A 20238-nucleotide genomic window follows, 5' to 3' on the forward strand; every position below is an offset into this window, starting at 1 on the left:
TTAACCCCCTGTCTCTGGCATCCTCTTTCTTTATTTGTCTCTGGTGCCCCCCCCCCTCTCTCTCTCTCACTCTCACTAGTTCTCCTCTTTCTTTCTCTCTCTTTTTCCTTTTTTCTAACACCCCTCTTTGTCTCTTTTCTTCTCTAATTCTTTTTGCCTCATTTTGTCTTTCAGACTCGTCTCCTCATCTGTCTCCCTTCCTCCAACACAGCTATTCTCGACCTCAGTTAGCTGCAGTTTCCAAAAGTTGTATCTGTTCATCTACAGTGATGTAAAAAAAAAAAGGATATAAATAGCACACCTTCTGAAAACCTGGGTCTGTTTTAACATGTTTAAACATAAAGACATTTGATCTCCATTTTCCACCACATTTATTACTACTCCCAAATGTCTAAAGTTAGAATCAGGCGCACCACATTAGCTGCAGATGATCAGAACCTCATTAGAGAGGATTTTGGAGGAGCCTGTCTTATTTAAACCTCAGACATTTGGTTTGGTTTGGCAGTGAATGTTGAAGTGAGTGGACTGATGAGATCCAAAGAGCTTGGTTGTAGATGATTATGGAGCAGGAAAGGGATTTAAAGAGATCTAAGAACAATTACAATCTATCTATCTATCTATCTATCTATCTATCTATCTATCTATCTATCTCTCTCTCTATCTATCTATCTATCTCTCTATCTATCTATCTATCTATCTCTCTATCTATCTCTCTCTCTATCCATCCATCTATCTATCTATCTCTCTATCTATCTATCTATCTATCTCTCTATCTATCTATCTCTCTATCTATCTATCTATCTATCTATCTATCTATCTATCTATCTATCTATCTATCTCTCTATCTATCTCTCTCTCTCTCTATCCATCTATCTATCTATCTCTCTATCTATCTATCTATCTATCTATCTATCTCTCTATCTATCTCTCTCTCTATCTATCTATCTATCTATCTCTCTATCTATCTATCTCTCTATCTATCTCTCTCTCTCTCTCTATCTATCTATCTATCTATCTATCTATCTATCTCTCTATCTATCTATCTATCTATCTATCTATCACTACCAATAATATACTGCACATTATACAAGATCCATCCACTGTATATGTATCCATCCACCAGTGATATGGATGATTTATTGTTCACCTATTCCTCACAAAGTTCTTGTTATTAACTACACAGCCATTAGATGCTCAGTTAGTTTAGTTACAGACTACAAATCTAAAGCTTCACGCTAATCATGGGAGAAGAGGTCATACTGAGCCACAGTTAAGATGAAACAGTGATGTAGTTAACATGGCAAGACATTCTCCTTTTACATTTCCTCTAAACGTTTATACATTATTTTATACATTTCTTTTTTAACTGGCCTATTTACATCTCTCTTACTAATTTAGAAACAATACAACTGTAAACTGTCAGCTGAGGTTTTCCCCTTATGTTCACGGTTACCTGCTGTCCCATAATAAACACCTCACTCCACCTTACCTCCAAAACATAACTGCTTTGTACTATAATTTACTTTTTGCTGTCACTCAGCACATTTCATCAAGAAAGAGCAAATAAGCAGCAGTTCCTAAATGATTATTGAGTGGAGGCCGAAACTTGGTCTACACCAGAGATTTATTTCTCAAGCTGGTGTGGTGTGTTTGCAGCCTGTTCAATGCAGGTGCAGGCTCAAAAATGCTGCAGCTAATGAGACTCAGCCGGTTTGAGAGGATGAAGCGCTATATGATTTATTTATCAGCTCAAAAAATATCCTCTGAGCTGAAGATTTTTTTGCACGATTCAAGTAGAGAGAAAGATTTCTCTAATATTTGCCTCAAACTTTAATCCAAGTGGATCTAGTCCCAATTCTGAGATTTTTATGAATGTTTATGTATCACCATATCCTGAAAATCAGCATCAGCCCACAATTTCCATATTAGCATTCCTCTAATAAACATATACATACACTGTGTGTGTATTATTTTAAATATGATATAAACTAATATAATAATAACTTGCTGTTGTGGTTACTAAAGAAGACTGCCAGCCAGTTTGATGTTTAACACAGATACTATTCATCCTTTTAACATAAATACTAGAGTTTGTGTGTGCTGGGCATAGACGAGCATTAGTGCTCAGATTTAAAGCATGGTCTAAATCTCACACTACTGAAAAGTCCATATGTACTTCTATCTCTACTGGCCAACAGCTACTAAGCAGCCCCCCCTCCCCTCCCCTCCATCTCTGCTCTCTGCTCTCTGCTAAGAGGAAGCCAAGCCATATCATTTCTGCTTACTCACCATCCACGTCTCACCACCTCTGCAGTGAACTGAACAGCCCGGAGGAAAAACTGCTCTCAGGTCATAGATCAAGTGTCCTATTGCTCATACGTGTTGACATATTATTTCCCATAGGCTAATAAACCTATATACCATTCAGAATGAAGTGCAATTCAAGAGATGAAAAACACATGATACAGAGCAATTTTCAGAGCAGGGTTGTTCTCACATTTCATCACTTTTTGTATATTTGTTTTGTAACTGGTAGCAACATGTTCAACTATATGGAAAATCGATTAAAGCTTTGCCTATGTTGAAGCTAGATTTCTGACGTGGTGTGTAATTCTGCACACCGCACAATGACCATGTTAGTAACACCAGATCTAAGCAGCTTCTATCTGACAAAAAGGAAGCTGTTGCCTAAAGCTCAGAGAAGCAACCTTGGAACCAAGAGGTCATTGGTTCGATCCCTTGTGCCGACAAGAAGCTGGGGGAGTGAAGGATCAGCAATTTCTCCTTCCTCAACATTCATGGCTGAGATGCCCTTGAGGAATGTACCTAACCCCCTATTTGCTCCCTGGCTGCTCCCAGATGCTTGACTCTGTGTGTGTGTGTGTGTGTTCACTGGCCCTTGTCACTTGTATGTGTGTGTGTTCACTACCACAAATAGGTTAAATGTGTAGGCTGCATTTTGTTGTGCTATGGTGACACTATGGTGTCCTGTGGTGAACAAAAGCATTCTAAGCCAGATATGATTATCCCTGTGTGCATTTTTCCCTCTGAATGTCACTAGAAGCTCTCAGTTGCAAGATTATAAATATTGTGAATATTGCAACATGCACAAAACACTGCTGCACAATGTTTTAGCATGAAATATTGATACCCCACACAGTCCTCCACACAAACAAGCATGTCTAAGTCTAAGTGTCTAATGTGGTAGTCCAGTTGCTTGTTTGTCGTTGGATGTAGAAATGTTCTTAGTGGCTTTAAAATCCACAGGATCCAGCAACAGTCAGTGGAAACACAAGACTTCATATGCCTGTAGAATGCGTTTCACTCTGGACTGCTTTTCGAAGTAGTACCGAACAGCCAATCTAAACAGAGAACATTTACATATGTCTTAAAGGCGCAGTAACAAAAACAGCTTGGTTAATTCTAAGGGATTAAAGAGAAATTGCAAAGCAGCCATGTAAAAATATAGAAAATGCTAAATATAGAAAATAGGCAGTTTAAAATTTAAAGCTGGGATAAATATCAAAGGATTTGTAACACGGATATGCTGTTAAAAAAATAACAGCAGTTTTAGAGGAAAAACAAAAAATCTGTATGCTGTTTTGCTCTTTTTGCCATAATTTGAATCCGTCAGCTCAAAATGACATAACGAATGGACCAATAAAACAGCTCTAAAACAACTTGCAATTAAATCTTTTAACACCGACTTCCACTGAAATGTACGAAGTTTTTTTTATCCCTGTTCTATCGCAATTTTGGAGATACAAGGTTTCTGTGTGACAACAACAGGAACAAACATGTAAAGCATTGTGGGTTTTTAAACAGATTCTGCTGACGTTTTCTTTTTTATAAAGCATTTGGCGCCATGAAGGCTGAACACTGTTTCAATAATAAATAATAAATAATTTATTTATATTTAAACGATTTTGTTTTGTTGGCCTCCAAGATCCGGACCTGTCCATATGCTTCATTTGCGGCGTCAACACGGAGACATTACGCGAGCGCGCAGAGGGCGTGGCTTTATTTGATTGACAGCACCTAGGCGAATCACAGCCCTTCGAGAGTTACGTAGTCGATACCGTCAACCAATCAGATTCGCTAAAGACCAACAACAACAAACCGAACAGACTTTAAACAGAAACTCGGATCACATGTGAGCGACGGAACAGATCGACCTGGAAATGAGAAAGTGATCACATTTACTTAGCTACGACTCCCAAAACGGCTAGGAGGGGGGAAACGATGTTAAACGGTGCTTTGGAAAATATAACAGGCCGAACTCCCTCACACCGTAACAGCTAAATGAACTAACCAAAGGTTCAGCATGGCTTTGGCAGCCTGCTGGAGAAGAGGTCTCCTCATAAACGCAGTCAGGTGTGTGAGATGTGTTCCCTGATCTGCTGGTGCTGAGGTTTTGAATGAGTGATAGATGACAGATGTTCTGTTTCTGATCTCTGCAGATTACGGGTGGATTTTAGATGTGCTTCTTCAGCCAGCAGCGCAGTTGGCCCCGTTGACACCATCTACGCTCTCTCCTCTGGGCAGGGCCGCTGTGGAGTGGCCGTGGTGCGGGTCAGCGGACCAGCTGCAGGCGGGGCTCTCCGCAGTGTGGCCGGCCTGAGCCGCGGTCTCCCCGCCCCTCGAACCGCCCTTCTTCGCAGCATCCTTAACCCTCAATCCAAGGAGGTGTTGGACCGGGGACTGGTTCTGTGGTTTCCAGGTTTGTTTACAGCACAACAGGTGGTCCTGCAGTTCCCCATGTGCAGATCCTGACAGTTAGTTAGTTAATTAACTGGGCCCGGTTTTCCAAATGTGTGTGAGTGTTTGTCCTTAAATGAATGACTAGAAATAATGTGTTTCTATCATATTGTTCATTTACAAGTAATAAGTATAAAATGAGGGGTTCTCTGTATTTTCACAATGTGTACAGTAAGCCAAAGTCTGAGAAATTAAATAAAACGTTGATAGCTCACTAGTGCCAGCAAACCTACTTTCCCCAAAACTCCTATGATGCTTCGGGGGTCTTTGGAAGGTGTACTTGGTTTTAAGTGAGGAGAAGGGTCTGTCCAAGTTACTTTTAGTTGTAGTTTTGTGTGCATGTTATGGTTCTAAGATATGTTTTGATGTTTGGGTGGATGTTATTTAGGGACTGTTGAGTGGTCACCGTCATAGTGTAACCCAGGCTAAGCTATTGGACTGGGGCTGATCCAGGAGAATAGCTTTCTCAATTGTGCGGTTTAATGGTTGAGCCCATTATTGGTTTCATACAAGTCTAAAAATCTACATTTTTATGCAGCCGACTTTTTTTTTTTTGATAAAGCTGAGACCACTTAAAAGCATAGGTGGGGTTATTAGTAACATGCTGAAGATATAGTTGTAACAATCTATAACATTTCTGTTTTTTTTTTGTTGTTTCATCAATACAAGATAACACAATAAAAACTGATGTACATAATATCCAAGGAATCTTAAAAAGGCACATATTTTTGAATTCATATGGGGAACATATGGACTTCTGTCATAGGCTTAGTACTGACCATTGAATAGTATGTGTTAGTAATGCTGTGTTAAAACTAACCACACCTTGTCGATATGAGTTGTTTATTTGCTCTCTGACAGTGCTATACCAAGATACCAGATACCAGATACCAAGAGAGAAATTAAAGTAATATAGGAGTGAATTCTGTGACTCAATAATAATAATAATAATTAAAACATGTATTATAGGAAAAAATATATGGTACAAAAACATCAGAGTGAAGGCTGACCAGAGAAGCATGTTTTAATATAAACACGATAAACGACATAAATGTTACAAAAAACATATTATTGCATTAGAGAAGAAGCTTATCAGCTGGCTAGTAAAAACTAAGTACTGTTTATCAGTTTTTAATACTAGTTCTTAGTTGTGAAGATGTGTGTTACACCTCCTTTCAGGTCCTCACAGCTTTACTGGAGAGGACATTGCAGAGTTTCACATACATGGTGGTCCTGCTGTCATTAATGGTGTCTTGCAAGCCCTTGGTAAGTTCGTTTCTGTTGTCACTTTGTGTAGATGTGCAATTATCTACTGAGCAGGATGACTGAATCCTCTCTAACCACAAGGTGGCAGTGAGAGATTTTCCCAGAGAATATTTCTGAGCCTGCATATATAACATGCCTTTATAACATGTTCTTTTCAAATGAACAGTGAAAGAATTCTCTTTAATTGTATAGGCCCTTTACATTTTTACCACCATAACTTGCCTCTGGTTTAGGACTCCAGAGTAAAAATTCTTTTTTTTGTCACTTAAAATTATTTATTGTCTCAGGCAGTCTACCTGGGTTGCGGCCGGCAGAGGCAGGCGAGTTTACCCAACGTGCGTTCCATGCCGGAAAGTTGGACCTGACTGAAGTGGAGGGGTTGGGGGATCTTATCCACGCTGAGACAGAAGCCCAGAGGAGGCAAGCACTCAGGCAGATGGCGGGAGACCTGGGTCAACTCTATAATGACTGGAGTCAGCAACTTAAGCGAGTATGTTAAAAAAACATAATCCTAAAGTTTAGTGAACATTACAGAATATTGTCATACAGAAATTTAGTTGAGACCAAAAAATGGGCATGATGATGACTAGAGAATAATGAAACTCCTCATTGAAGTTAAGTCATTCCAATTTTTCAGCCTCCCAGCAGGTGGAGCTGTCTCTCTGAAACTAAACAATATGAGCCCAGATTAAACTGTGATTATAATTTCTCATTTTTATAGGCACATTTTAGAGGTTTTGTTTATATAACGTCCATCTACGTCCTGTTCTTGTCTGTATGTCAGGACTTACTGACTGTTTGTGTCTAAATGCTAGGTGCCATATGCAGAACTCTTCGGTAGGTTAGGAGCAGAGGTCAGGAGACAGGAAATCCTGCCTTGGGTGTGTGCCAGACTCTCCTAGTCTAGGCAGTGTCTTTAGTGGCCGGGAGACGGGAGTGATCCAGAACTCAGTGTGCAGATGGAAGAGGTCTTTTGGTGTTTTTAACTGGAAGCCTGGAGTAATCTCCTTACTGCCTGTAAATTGGTTGAAGGGGGATTTATGTTGGTGTACAGTTGCATGCAAATGTTTGGGCACCCCTGGTTACAATTTCTGTTCCTTTGAATAGTGATGTGAGTAGAAGATGAGCTGATCTCTGAAAGCCATCAAATGAAAGATGAAATGTTATTTGCAACAGTTTAAGAAGGGTTAGTGTATTGTTTTATGTATTGTTCTACAGTAGGGGAAAAATGAAAGCTGAAGGCTATTAAAAAATGTAGGTAGGGTTGCAGCGGTATACCGTTGGGTTGAAAATTGATGGTTATTATTCTGTGCCCATTTGCTTAAAAGCGGTACTGGGGAAAAATACCAGTTTTGTACTATTTTCAAAGCTTAAAAACCAAACAACCAAGAAGAAATTAATCAGAAGATTAATCCATAATAAAAATAATAATCAGCTGGAAAAAGAGCTTCACCCCTTCTTTATTTATTTATTTATCCATCTCAAAAAGGAGGCATTTTACATATAATGACATTAATAAATAAATAATAAAAAATCCCTGTTTTCATTCCTTTAAGGTTTGTATGATATTATAAATAATAATAAGAAGGATGAGAACAAGAAGTGGAACAATTGTGAAATACTGTATAGTGTGATACGATAAAACCCACAATATTTTCTGAGACAGTTATCATACCATGGAAACTTTATACTGTTGCAACCATTTGTTGCAACAAGTAGCCCTTTCTTCAGTTTGTAATGTAAAAAAATAATGTAATGACATATTTATAAACGAACATCCCAACAACCCTGTTACATTTGGGAATCAAGTCCTGTGGACTGATGAAGTTAAAATAGAAGGAGGACATAAGTTAGTAATCTTGCTTAACATATTAAAGAAATGTCAGCATTAACTTTATGTCTTTTGGAAATCATCTAAGAGAAAGGGGGCACATAAATTATGTGTTGTTGGATCCATGCAAACCCTGTAATGTGATTTACTCTGCGGCCTATTTGAGTTATAGTGTGCATGCTCTGGGCACACTGATCTAGGCTGCACTAACCCAGGTTGAAGGTACTGATATTAAAATTGTTGTGGCTTAAAATATGAGAACTAGCCTAATTCCTAGCCCTTTTCCCAGCTACAGAGCTGAAATTATTTCATCTGCCAAAGCAGATGTTGACTTAATTTCTCCAAGCTGTTCACACTTGGGAGTCACATATAAAATTATGGGTGGGGTGCTTATTTAAGTTTGTTATCTTAATACCTTAAAGTGAAACTCATTTTCTTAGTTTATAGCAACTCAGAATCATGGAATTCTAGAGGAGACAGAAAAGCTGGTAGCACCGGTGACGTGAGAATCTCAACTGGGTGGAAATGGTTACATTGGGGAGGAAATGTAGGAAGGGTAAATAGGGGTCTCAGTTTAATCAATTCAATCAGTTTAATAAATTAATATTACCAGAGAAAAGGTGCTCATGCTCTAAAATGTGCTCTATGTGTGAAAAGGAAATCGTCCTAGAACACTAAAGCCATGTAGTTTATTAGATAGTGGACCACTTGCTCAGTGCCCTGGCATATGGTAGCATTGTGGGTTTTTTTTTCTTGCTACCTCTTGTATGGGCACTGACCAGGTGGGTCCAGCTAAACCTTCCTGCGGGTTTTTATTTGCCTGTCTTGGCAGCATATAAGCAGTTCTCTCAATTTTATTGGACTCCCAGTTCTCATATTGACCTTGACATTTGCCCTGAATAATAACAATATTCACTGTGGAGTGTATTTTATATTTTATAGCGTATTTATTGCATTCTCCTGCTTTGTGGGGGAGTTTGTTGAGTGTTTAGTACAAGGTTTGAAGAGTGAGAGAAGGTAAAAAACTTGGAAATTTAACATACAGCTCCTACATGCAGTTGGTGACTCCTTTCTTCAGGACTGGGAGGAGGCTAACAGAATGCTAAAAAAACCCTAAATCATAGCACATTCACCCACTAGAAATCAGCTATTTACCATTATGTACCACTACACACACACACACACACACACACACAGACTAAGTGACTTGACTGCAGTGTTGTAAAGGACCTGGGAGCTGAATGTAAAGGACCTGGGTCCAGGGAGGTATCGGCTGATACTCCACATTAAGAGACTCCGATCCGGGCACCCCCCGTATAATAAGAACATAGAGCTATGAAAGTGATCAGATCAACAACATTTAAAACACTAAAATCTGCTGTCAAAAAAAAAATCTTCCAACTTTCTTGACTAAAATGTAGTGATTTAGACTAAGTTTGTGTTTTAGAGAGGGAATTTCACATGAATAGGAATTGGGTAATTCGCCTTTGAAGTTGGGGTAAATTCATGAACATTTATAGAGCATTATATTATAGAGCAGCGGTATAAATAAACAGTATTTAGGACAGCACAATGGGGGATTTGAATCCATTTGATTCTGATTTTCTTAAAAGTAATACTAAACATAAAAAAAACTCTTCCAACTCTCTTGACTAAAATGTAGTGATGGGGTTTTAGACTGTTCTCAACAACAGTGTATCTTGTGTGTTGAACATCGTGGTAAGCCTTAATATGATAAGTATCTGCAGATACATACAACATGTCTATAAGTTTAAGCTCTTCTGCTCATCTTAATGGATTTGTCTTCATTTTTAATACAAATATGTGCCTTAGGATAGCATGGGATTTTTGTGTGTTTCCTGCTCTTTCCCTGGAGAACTACAAAAAATTCCCTCATTTGGAAATGGCCCAGCTATTTAGCCGATACTGATCTAGCTGCACTGAGAGCAGTTTTTCTCTGTTGTCACGATTATTAAGCCTTTTTTTATTAGACCTGTGGCAAAAATCCAAACACAATAGAAAGAGATTGGGGGGGGTGTCTTCAAGAATCATTTAAGTAAATGTTTATCTTGATGAATTGGTGCAGAAATAATCTATTGTATCTATTAGTTTGTTTTAAGGCAAGACTAATGATTTGTAATCAGGCTTGCTTGTTGTTTAATTGCAGTGTTTGGCGCATGTGGAAGCCTTCATTGACTTCAGTGAGGGTGAGCTCATAGAGGATGGAGTCTTAAATCAAGGTACGTCTCCACCTCTGGAAAAATGAAAAACAGCTGGGGTATTTTTCCCCCGTAGTGCATTGTAGGGACGTCCTGTTTGCGCCAGGATGAACACGCCATTATGACTGTAAGGAGAAATTATCTGAGTCAAAGTGCTGAAACGTCATTTTCCTCAAGGAAGTTGGGAAAAGTTGCCAAAGGAACTTGCAGCATGCGCACGTCTGTCTGAAGAAGGATTCTCAGCCCCATCATATCTCAGAACTGCAATCTTTGTTTACCCCATAGCAGTCATAGATGCACTGAAGGATTCAGACATCCATCACTGTTGGTGAATAAGAACTCAGTTCTTGTTTTTGCATTGTTTTCCATGTAGTTACTGAATAATAATCTGTAGGATGTGGTCATTCAAAGGAGCTCAAGGATTTTATGTATCTCTTATCATTCCTCCCTGCAGCTGTTGTGTTTGGTGAGCGTTGTAGTTATGTTTTGATGTGTATCTCGAGAGATTTTAGGGCTTTCGTTGTGCGTCAAGGAAGAAGTTTGTCACAGATCATGTCCTTCCTCTGAGTGACATGTGCTCAGCGGTAGTGCCCAGTTAGAGGTCGCACATGCAAAAGGAAATTGGCGCTTTTCGTTATTGCTGTAGAGCTTTGAACTGAGTTTTAGTGTTGTCATTACTCCTGTGGAACACTTTGTGGTTGTTGAATGAGCATTCCATACACATATATACACACACACACACACACACACACACACACACACACACACACACCACCTTACGAACATTAGTTAGAAAGGTTGTTGAGGTATTTCAAAAAAAATAAAATACACTGTTGATACAGCAGAATAAGACATGCATGAAAATGTGCATTATGTTAAAACTGTGGTAATATTACAAGACTTACTGCTGTATTCATTTTTTATTATAATATGTAGTAATAATAATGTGTATTTTCTGAAATATGTCAACTATTTACTGGTATTGTGTTCTGGGGAATGTTCTAGTAATTGTGCTGCACTGCTAAAAGACTGGAATTTGACTAAGGAACTGACTTACAATCGGCCTTGCTCTCACAGGGGTGGGTTGATGGCACTTCCTCCCAACATCACTCTTATTGTGATGTTGGTCAGCACAGGCGTCTGTTAGCTGTTGTATGGGGAGTCACACTTTCTACCTTGCATAGCTGCATCAGCGGCAGTTTGAAAAGACTTCACTTGTGTCTGAGGAGACACGTACTAGTATTCACCCTCCTAGTGTTGGGGACATTGCTTGTGAGAGGGAAGTTCACATGAATAGGAATTGGGTAATTGGCCTTTGAAGTTGGGGTAAATTCATGAGCATTTATAGAGCATTATATTATAGAGCAGTGGTATAAATAGACACTATTTAGAACAGCACAATAGGGGATTTGGATCCATTTCATTCAGATTTTCTTAAAAGTAATACTAAACATAAACTAAGTGTTAATGTTGGGTCTTAAAATCAAACAAAAACTAATGTGTCACAGTATGAAAAAAAGAAACCTGAAAATATCACATCAGTTTAACAGCGACAGCAACAAATTGATTCATTTTATTTTTTGTTTTTCATCTAAAATTGAACTTGCATTCTAGTCCAGAGCTAATACTCTAACCAAATGCAACTTTCTTTTAATCTGTCGAATGTGCTGTTCGATGCCATATTGTATTAAATCAGTAACCTTTTCTTAAGCAATACTGTGTAGATGCAGCCCTAATATCCAGATGATTATTAAAGTTGAGTTTCATATCCATATTGTTATATGTACAACAGTACCAAAAGCATTACTTGAACTATAGTATATAAAAGCAGTCCATCAGTAGCATCATTCACTTTTTCAAAGAAAGTTGTTTTAAGGGGTTCTTTGAGCAAAGCCTAAGAGGAACCAATTTTGTAATAGAAATGTGTGAAACATTTCAAGGTTTAAATAACTTGATGTAAAGCTTCTTAACCAATTTATAGGTTCTTCACATTGATATCTATATTTATTATATAAAATGATATTTTGTATGATGTTGCTTAAAGAACCCTTTAAAGCACCTTTTTGTTTAATAGTTCAGTGACTTCAGCATTTGCTTACATGGATTTCTGAGTTTAAGAATCCACACTTTACATTAGAGAACAAAGCCACATCAGAAATACATCCTTTAAGCGTATAAACTCCATTGTTACCTTTCTTTTTTTTTTTTTTTTTGAATTTGTATTGAATCATCTTTTTTATTTCTCAAAATAAGATCATTAAAATAACTATAGGATGAGGCTAGTTATGCATTCAAAGGTGCAGTGTATGTATTTGCACTGTCACACAAAAATCTTACATCTTATTTTGCTGTTTTTTACTTTTTGACATCATCTGAATCTGGCTGTTGTTCTTTACATTGTATCAGAACTTCATGAAGAAAGGACCAATAGAAATATTTTACATTTACCTCTATTAAAAGTGTAGAAGGCTGTTATCTTCTCCTGTAAAGTTGCCATTTTATATATATATATATACACACATACATATATAACCGAGTAATTGTACCAAACTTATTCTTAAATCCACCACAGACGAACTGTTTATCTGTTTTTCTGACCCACTGCTCTCTTTTTATTATCTGTGCAGTGGACATGGATGTGCCTCATCTGCAGATGGAAATAGAGAAGCATCTGTGCGATGAGAGGAGAGGGGAACGACTCCGCAGTGGAGTGCAGGTGGTGATAGCAGGATCCACCAACGCGGGCAAAAGCAGCCTTTTCAATATACTGTGTAAGAAACAGCTTGACACTGATGTACGCCTGTATTGCTTTAATTCTTTACTTATTTCTCTGTTTGAAATGGATGAACTTCAGTGTAATGTGGGTGCTGCCGCTGAGTAATGGTGATGATTTATTCTGCATTCTCTAGAATTGGCATTCTGTTGTCATTATTGGTAATAAAGTGGTAAGGCTAAGATAAATGAGCTTCCTCTGTTTGTAAAAGTGTTTCCTCACACGTTGAGCCAGTGATTCTCAGTCTCAAGGTAAAATCCTGTAATTGTTTTATTACTTGGCTCAGTTTTTCTTCATCAAACTATTGTTCCCTTTTCAGCACTTCATAGTAAATATTCTTTTGGAACAGTCTGAAAGACTAGCCGGTAGTTACTCAGACCACACAGCTTCCTACTGCCACAGTAACCATGTGAAAAAACACAGGCTTAGAAACTGTACAATAAGCATGAAAATTAAAATAACAAAAGTAGCTTAAAAAGAGCCAAATTAAATTGGTGAACTAAATAGATTATATTATCTATTTTCTTCATTGTGAAGCTCTAAGCTAGATTTCTATAGACTGAGAATTTGAAGTCAGACTGTGTTTAGTCAAACTTTAATTGCAACAAACGACTGTCAGACATGAGCAAAATTACCTTTGACATTTCTAAAAAATAAAGATAATTTTTGCCCTATCCCAAACCAGTGGGTCTGGTCCTCACACCCTAGACAGTCCACAGTTGCTCTATCCTAGCTCCCAATACCTAGAGCAAAAATGTGGACACTTTGTGGAGGAATGCTAAGGACTGGCTTGAGAACCGCTGCATTAAACAACACAAAGTGTATTAGATTTAAAGTAGAGTTGATTAACTTCTACTGAATAGATGATCTACAATGGACCATCCAAGTGATGTAAAAAGCTAATTTTGTGCAGAGAACTTAGAATTACATTGAATGTAGGGATGCACCGAATATTCAGCAACCATAATTAAATTAAATAAGTGAAGACATTGATTATTTTGATAATGTGGTGAAATCGCAACCAGCGTGGAGTGAGGCGTTCTTTTTAAATGCAGCAAAGATATCAGCTGTGTGGAAGCATGACCCATGAATGACCCAAGAATGGCCAGACATTCTTCTGCTGAATTGTCAAGAGGGGCTACATTTGCAAAGAGTTACAACACTTCAAGTCATCTGAAATCAGAACAAACTACAATTTCTAAATTGTAGTTTTGTAATTGTTTTTAAAAAGCAAGACAATCATACATTGAGGCTGTTTAATTCATGCAGTGTTAAAAAAAGGTGGCAAAATGGGTGAAAACCTGTGGAAAACTGCATTCAGTATTTGTCCAAATGGTTAATTTTCTTTGTTTTCAGCTAAAAAGTTTCTCCAATTCAGTTTTACATTAACTGCATGAATTTACCAGACCTATTTCCAGGTTTCAAACTATTTCCTTCTGTCTAATATAATGATCTAGGGTTAACATTTGTAACATTCACACACACTTATGGCTTACGGCTTATTTTTTTAGGACCAATTTGTTCTTGAAACTTTTTTGGTAGAAAAAACTTTCTTCAAATTATTTAGCCAAGAAAACATGTTCTGCTCCCCCTTACATGACAGTGTGAACATGCAAAATATAAAAGTGAAAAATTGGAACCTATAAGGGGTTTATCTAGAGTACCTGGAGATAACAGCTGAGCTTACTTCACCTATGGCCAATAATGACAGTAGCAGAGAGCACAGCGGGGGATGTGTGGATATCGTTGGGTTTCCTGCCCCGAGTGACCCACATTCATCAGTTCACAGATTTATTCCTGTTATTGTTTCCAATCCAGCTCAGACTTGTAGAGCTCAGTCTTTTTTCTGTTTATGCTAGAACATACTGTTCAGACTGGGCTGTAGGCCTCACTAGTACTGCACAACTTATTCATTGACAATAAGGAACTGTGTGTTGCTTCCTAACATTTCAGCTCAGGGCCTTTAGATGGAATGTGCGGGGAATGTTTGTTCAGATATGAGAAGGAGATATGAGAGTGTGTTTTTGTTATACATTGATTTTTGTTCTTTCCCACCGCAGGCCAGCGTCCCGCTGCCATCGTATCTCCCATAGCAGGAACAACCAGAGACGTTGTGGAGACTTCTCTGGACATTGGGGGCTTTCCTGTCTTGTTGAGCGACACGGCGGGCCTGAGGGACACGGGCGACTGCGTGGAGAAAGAGGGTGTCCGCCGCGCCCGTCAGATGTAGGAACCGCCTGCGGGGGAAAACGGGGAACAAAATAAACAGAACAGTGATTAAATTAAACACTGACATGCTGTCGAGGTGGCGCATTTTATAGAAACCACGTAGAAGGAAATGTGCTCCTCACAGTTTCCGTATAAACTGCGTGGAGCCAGAGGAAGCAGTCACTTCTTTTGTGTTTTTCTGGTCATAAAATTAGCCTCAGGTACCTTTCCTGTGCACAGGTTTGTTTACTGAAAATGTACAAACACAAACACACATACACTTTGTAACAGTGGAAGGTAAGACAAGATCCCTATAAGAGCTGTCCGGTTGCATAACGTTTTCCCAAGGAACCAGCGAAAGAATAACAACAAAGATGTGAGAACTCTCACACCAGATCTCAGATAGCTGCTTCTGCTGTTCCTATTTTTGCATGGCATTGTCAGAGAGCAGCCAGAGCGCTTGTGCTCACCAGAGCGTTTTTCTTGCACTATGGGGTGACTGAGCTACTGAGGAAGTTTGTGTCAATCTCATGTTAGGAGAGGATTTTTTTGGTCCCAGGCCAGAAAAGTCATAACATGGTGATTTCTTTCAGGAAGGAGGCTTGAAGAATAAGCATATATACAGGATACACTCTGAAAAATTGCTCCAAATGGTTATTTAGGCGAGGCCATAGAAGAAACATTTTTGCTTTCTTAAAGAACCATGTTTGTAGTGGAGATGCATGATTGTGAACGCTCTTTAAAACTTCAAAAGGTTCCTCACACTCGCACATCTCTGTTATAAAGGTTCTCAAATTTTTTTATGGGGCCAAAAGTGGTTCGTTCCAAAGAACCCTTTGTAGCACCTTTATTTTTAAGAGTGTAGATCGTTGCTAAGATATAATATCTGGAACAAAGGGCTATTTGAGCGATACCATAGAAGAACCACTTTTGGTTCCATATAGAAGCAGATTTGTAACCGAGATTGGTGATTGTGAAAAACCTTTAAATTGGAAAAGGAAAATGTTCCACACTCACATATCTCTAATATCTTTAATACATATTTCTCACATTCTTAATGGGAAGAAAAGTGGTTCTTCTATGGCAATGCTCTGAGAACCTTTTGTAGCACTTTTGTTTTTAAGAAATTAGTGCTACAAGATATAATATCAAAGAACCCCTTTTAGTTCCATGTTTGTAATAGAAGTGGGAGTGAATGAGTGAAGTATTTAAATCTGGGCCTGAAGATTAAGAGGGTTCTATGTTTAAATATGCCTCTGTTTCATAACATTAAAACCACCTCATGACACCAAAACAAAAAGCTCTGACCCATCAAGGCATGGACTCCACAACACCTCGGAAGAGGTCCTGTGGTATCTGGCACCAAGATGTTAGCAGCAGATCCTTTAAGGCCTGTAAGTTGTGAGGTGGGGCCTCCATGGATCACATCAGTGAACGTTGGTTGTCACCTGTTCACTGGTTGGCATTGCTCTTGGAGCAGTTGTTTTATAGATACTGACCACAGCATACCTGGAACTCCCCACGAGACCTGTCTGATGTTTTGGAGATGTTCTGAAGTGGCTCAGATTCTTATGCATTTTTTCTGCTTTTAACACATCACCTTCAAGAACTGACTGTTCACCTGCTGCCTAATGCACATCCAGTGCCTTCACAGGTGCCAATGTAACAAGATAATCAGTGTTTCCACTTCACTTGTTTTGATGTTATAGCCATCGGTGATCAAAGCTCTAAAATGTTTCGAAAAGTTCTGTATTTACATTTGTTACTTGTAGAGGATTCATTAACTTATTTATGCTGTTACCATGGGGTGACTGCAATGCATGTGCAATGCAGATTATTCAGAAATACTTCTGTCCGTAGGGTGGAGCTGGCAGATTTGACTCTGGTACTGGTCGACTCAACGCAACTTCCTCAAGAACCTCAAGAAGAAGTATCTGGTTTCCTAAAGGAACACCTGATCAGCGTCCTGCCCAGTGGAAAGACCTACAAACAGCACTGTCTTCTTATCCTTAACAAAAGTGACCTCCTTCCTAAAGAACATATTAACACTATCCAGAATGTTCTGGATACCGAAATTTCGGACATGGCCCCGGTCAGTGTTTTGTCATGCCGTACCAGAGAAGGGCTGGAGCATTTCCTCACATTATTGCAGGACAGACTAAAGACATTGTAAGTGATGCTTTATTACTTTTCCTGTAACAGTTTCACAGGATCATTCAGCCAGAAACATTGTGATTATTGCTAAGTGGTAGAGTTTAAGCTTTCTTTGCGTGTTAGCTACATTAGCCACACTCCTTACATTGAATGGGATTTCTGCTATTATGAAATTACAATGTTATGTGTTTATGAAAAAGAGACCCTGAACTACAGACCCTTGGGGTTCAAAAGGTTAAACACCAAACATATCTTTGCTGATTGGCAGCATTTTAGAGTAAAGTGGGATAAATTGCCAAGCTACTGCTTTAATGCTAAATCACCCCTATTTTCCTGCTTCAGGTGCGGAGACCCGCTTGCCGGCAGCCCAAGTCTGACTCAAACCCGCCACCGAGCTCACCTGCAGAATTGTGTGGATGCCTTGAATCAATATTATCAGTACAGGAATGTAGACCTGGCACTAGCAGCAGAGGGACTGCGCTTAGGCCTTAGCAGCTTGGGCAGGATCACTGGTAAGGTGGGAGCTGAGGAAATCTTGGATGTGATTTTTAGAGACTTTTGCATTGGGAAATGATGCTACTGTGATATATGTAACTTTATTATATCCAAATAAAGTAAATGTTTACTGATGCTTTAGTTTATATATTGCCACAATAATAAATCATTTTAATACAAATAATGTAAATTGGGAATATATGGAAAATAACATCTTTCTTGCTTTTTTTCCCAAATAAAAGGGTTTGTTGTACCATGTAAACATTTATTTACAATGTACCATTCACTCCCTTTTTCACTGATTTTTTCCCTCTGCAATTCCCACCTACGTACGTTAATGTGCTTCTTTTTTTTAGAATTGCTGCTAACACAATGCTATGGACAGCTGAATGCACTTGAAATACAATTATTTTTTTGTAAGCAAATAAACACCTGCATTGGCTAGCATTGCACTGAGTGATGGAAGAGGGATGGATGGTTGTGGCATCACCAGCAAGCACATTTGAAAACAACCATTTTTTTTACATCCGTATTTATGGTATATTGTTCATAGTGTTTATAGAAGTTTAGCCAGCCAGCAGATTAGTCAAATCAGAAATTGGTGATTTTTTTTCTACTCAAACACAGCTGATTCAACAGCTATTCATTGCCAGAATTTATTAGTGCGCTTTATCATGGAAGATAGCTAATTCTGAAGGCCACCACCGCTGTTCTAAGGAAGAAAGGTTGGAACCTGTTGGACTATTTTTGGTACATAAATGTTATGAGTTAAATTCAGGGGACAATACATTAGGAATGATAAATCCTCATTTCAACTGATATAAGAACACAAACTAACAAGGTAATAAAGGTTTAACTGTCTACTGTAACTGAACTAACCCAAGGCTTTGTGTTCTGATGAATTTGTGTCTATGTACTTATTTATTCTGAGGGACAGATCAGTGCTATAGCGTATACAAACTTTTTTTTTGTGATTAGGGTGCAGTTAAAATTTATGCCGGCAAATGTGCACAGTAGAACTGTGCATCACTATCCTCACTGAGTTAACTTTAATGCAGGTTTTCGGCTCATCTCACCAGAAAAGATTTGTTTTCTGTGAAGATCTCATCTTGATCCTCACAGTTCCCCTAAACTGCCATTACTTAATAGCAAACTGAAACACTTGGCTATCTTCTTATAGCCTTCCCCTGCCTCATGGGCATCAATAACGTTTGATCTTTAGATGGTTACTTTGAGGAGTTTGAAGAGAGAAAATTTATAGAGCTTGGAAATTTGATTCAGCTTATAGTTCCTATTTACAATTTGTGACCTGCCTCAGGCCTGTTTTGGTTTGTTTTCCTGAGTTGCACTTGAGGTCTTGAGGGTGCTTTCCTGAACTTATTGAACTTTTTGGATGATTTTTTTTAGGTTGTGTAGGAAGGACACGATTTAATGGCAGACCCCACTGGCCTTTGTTCTCCTGTCAGTTTGACCTCCATTTAAATATTTATGTTCTTCTGTTGAACTCCTCACCCTTTCTGATGGCATTGCCTTGTGTGCAGCAGAAAGGAGCTTGACACTGCAAGCCGTACCCTTACCTCTTCCTACTATTCATCCCAATGACGTCATGCAGCGCATAGTCCGCTGCTTGATTTACAGAGGTTATAAAGGTCCCACAAATCACACCGAGCACAAGCTTGTTTAAGTCAGCATAATGCACACTGTACACTGATTCATAAAGCAGATGGCCTCCTGAGTAGCACTGAAAGCTGATTGTTTCAAGTGATGGATAAGATGGCCTTTGGCACTTGCTTTGCTTAAGAAAGCATGGTAAAAATATTTTTGTTAGTTCAGCTGTGGTTATTATAAAAGACAAGATGTTTAATTGTCCAAATAAATGATTTGATTAAAATGAGACCAAGCAAAACCACAGAATCAGCCAAGTTCCAGTTCATCCACCCAAATCGCACAAACACTTTAAATCAACCTCTGCTTTTTTCTATGTTTTGCAGTCATTTATAATATGTTCAAAAACAAGTTCTTCAGGGCCCTCCAGCTGTTTCCTTCTTTAAAATCTAATTAGTGGCTAACACAGTGCACAATGGCTACCAAAACTAAAATCTCACCATTAGAAGTATATAAGACATTTTTATTGTTATGAATGTTGCATTTATTGTCTTGCTGATTTCATATATATATATATATATATATATATGTGTGTGTGTGTGTGTGTGTGTGTGTGTGTGTGTGTGTGTGTGTGTGTGTGTGTGTGTTTTAGAAAACCTCATTACACATCATTTAAGCTAAATAAAACACTATCAGCAAAATAAAGCTACATTTATTCAGTGGTCTGGTGTGGGGGTGTTAGACCTGTGAAAAATTTCCAAGAACTGGAAATGAAATCACTTATTAGATCTATTTTAGTTTGCTTGTAACCAGCATAATGCCAACAGTTAAAAGGGGATTAGGTCTTACATAAAGGGTGGTCAGAGAAACTATAGTTTAAAGCACATGTCTTTTCTGAGAAGTGGAATTTAGAAAGACAATCAAATTCA

The 20238-nt window shown here is 38.5% G+C and overlaps 1 protein-coding gene across 1 annotated transcript; it reads left to right on the top strand.

Annotated features, from left to right (window-relative positions):
• The first annotated feature begins 4115 nt into the window (after positions 1–4115).
• On the top strand, positions 4116–18039 carry gtpbp3 (GTP binding protein 3, mitochondrial). Its single transcript, XM_072660169.1, has 9 exons — positions 4116–4374; positions 4461–4720; positions 5938–6024; positions 6312–6514; positions 10023–10095; positions 12702–12845; positions 14908–15073; positions 16916–17224; positions 17552–18039. The coding sequence occupies exons 1-9, from the start codon at positions 4325–4327 to the stop codon at positions 17781–17783; spliced, it is 1524 nt and encodes a 507-aa protein (XP_072516270.1). The 5' UTR covers positions 4116–4324; the 3' UTR covers positions 17784–18039.
• Positions 18040–20238: the final 2199 nt, after the last annotated feature.

This window comes from Salminus brasiliensis, chromosome 17, assembly GCF_030463535.1.
Source record: "Salminus brasiliensis chromosome 17, fSalBra1.hap2, whole genome shotgun sequence".
NCBI lineage: Eukaryota > Metazoa > Chordata > Actinopteri > Characiformes > Bryconidae > Salminus > Salminus brasiliensis.

Excerpts from the sequence above, each read along its gene's own strand:
- gtpbp3 (XM_072660169.1), top strand. The coding sequence starts at position 4,325 with ATGGCTTTGGCAGCCTGCTGGAGAAGAGGTCTCCTCATAAACGCAGTC. Across the intron at positions 4,375-4,460 it reads CTCCTCATAAACGCAGTCAG|ATTACGGGTGGATTTTAGAT; the intron begins GTGTGTGAGATG and ends TGATCTCTGCAG. Across the intron at positions 6,515-10,022 it reads GGAGTCAGCAACTTAAGCGA|TGTTTGGCGCATGTGGAAGC; the intron begins GTATGTTAAAAA and ends GTTTAATTGCAG.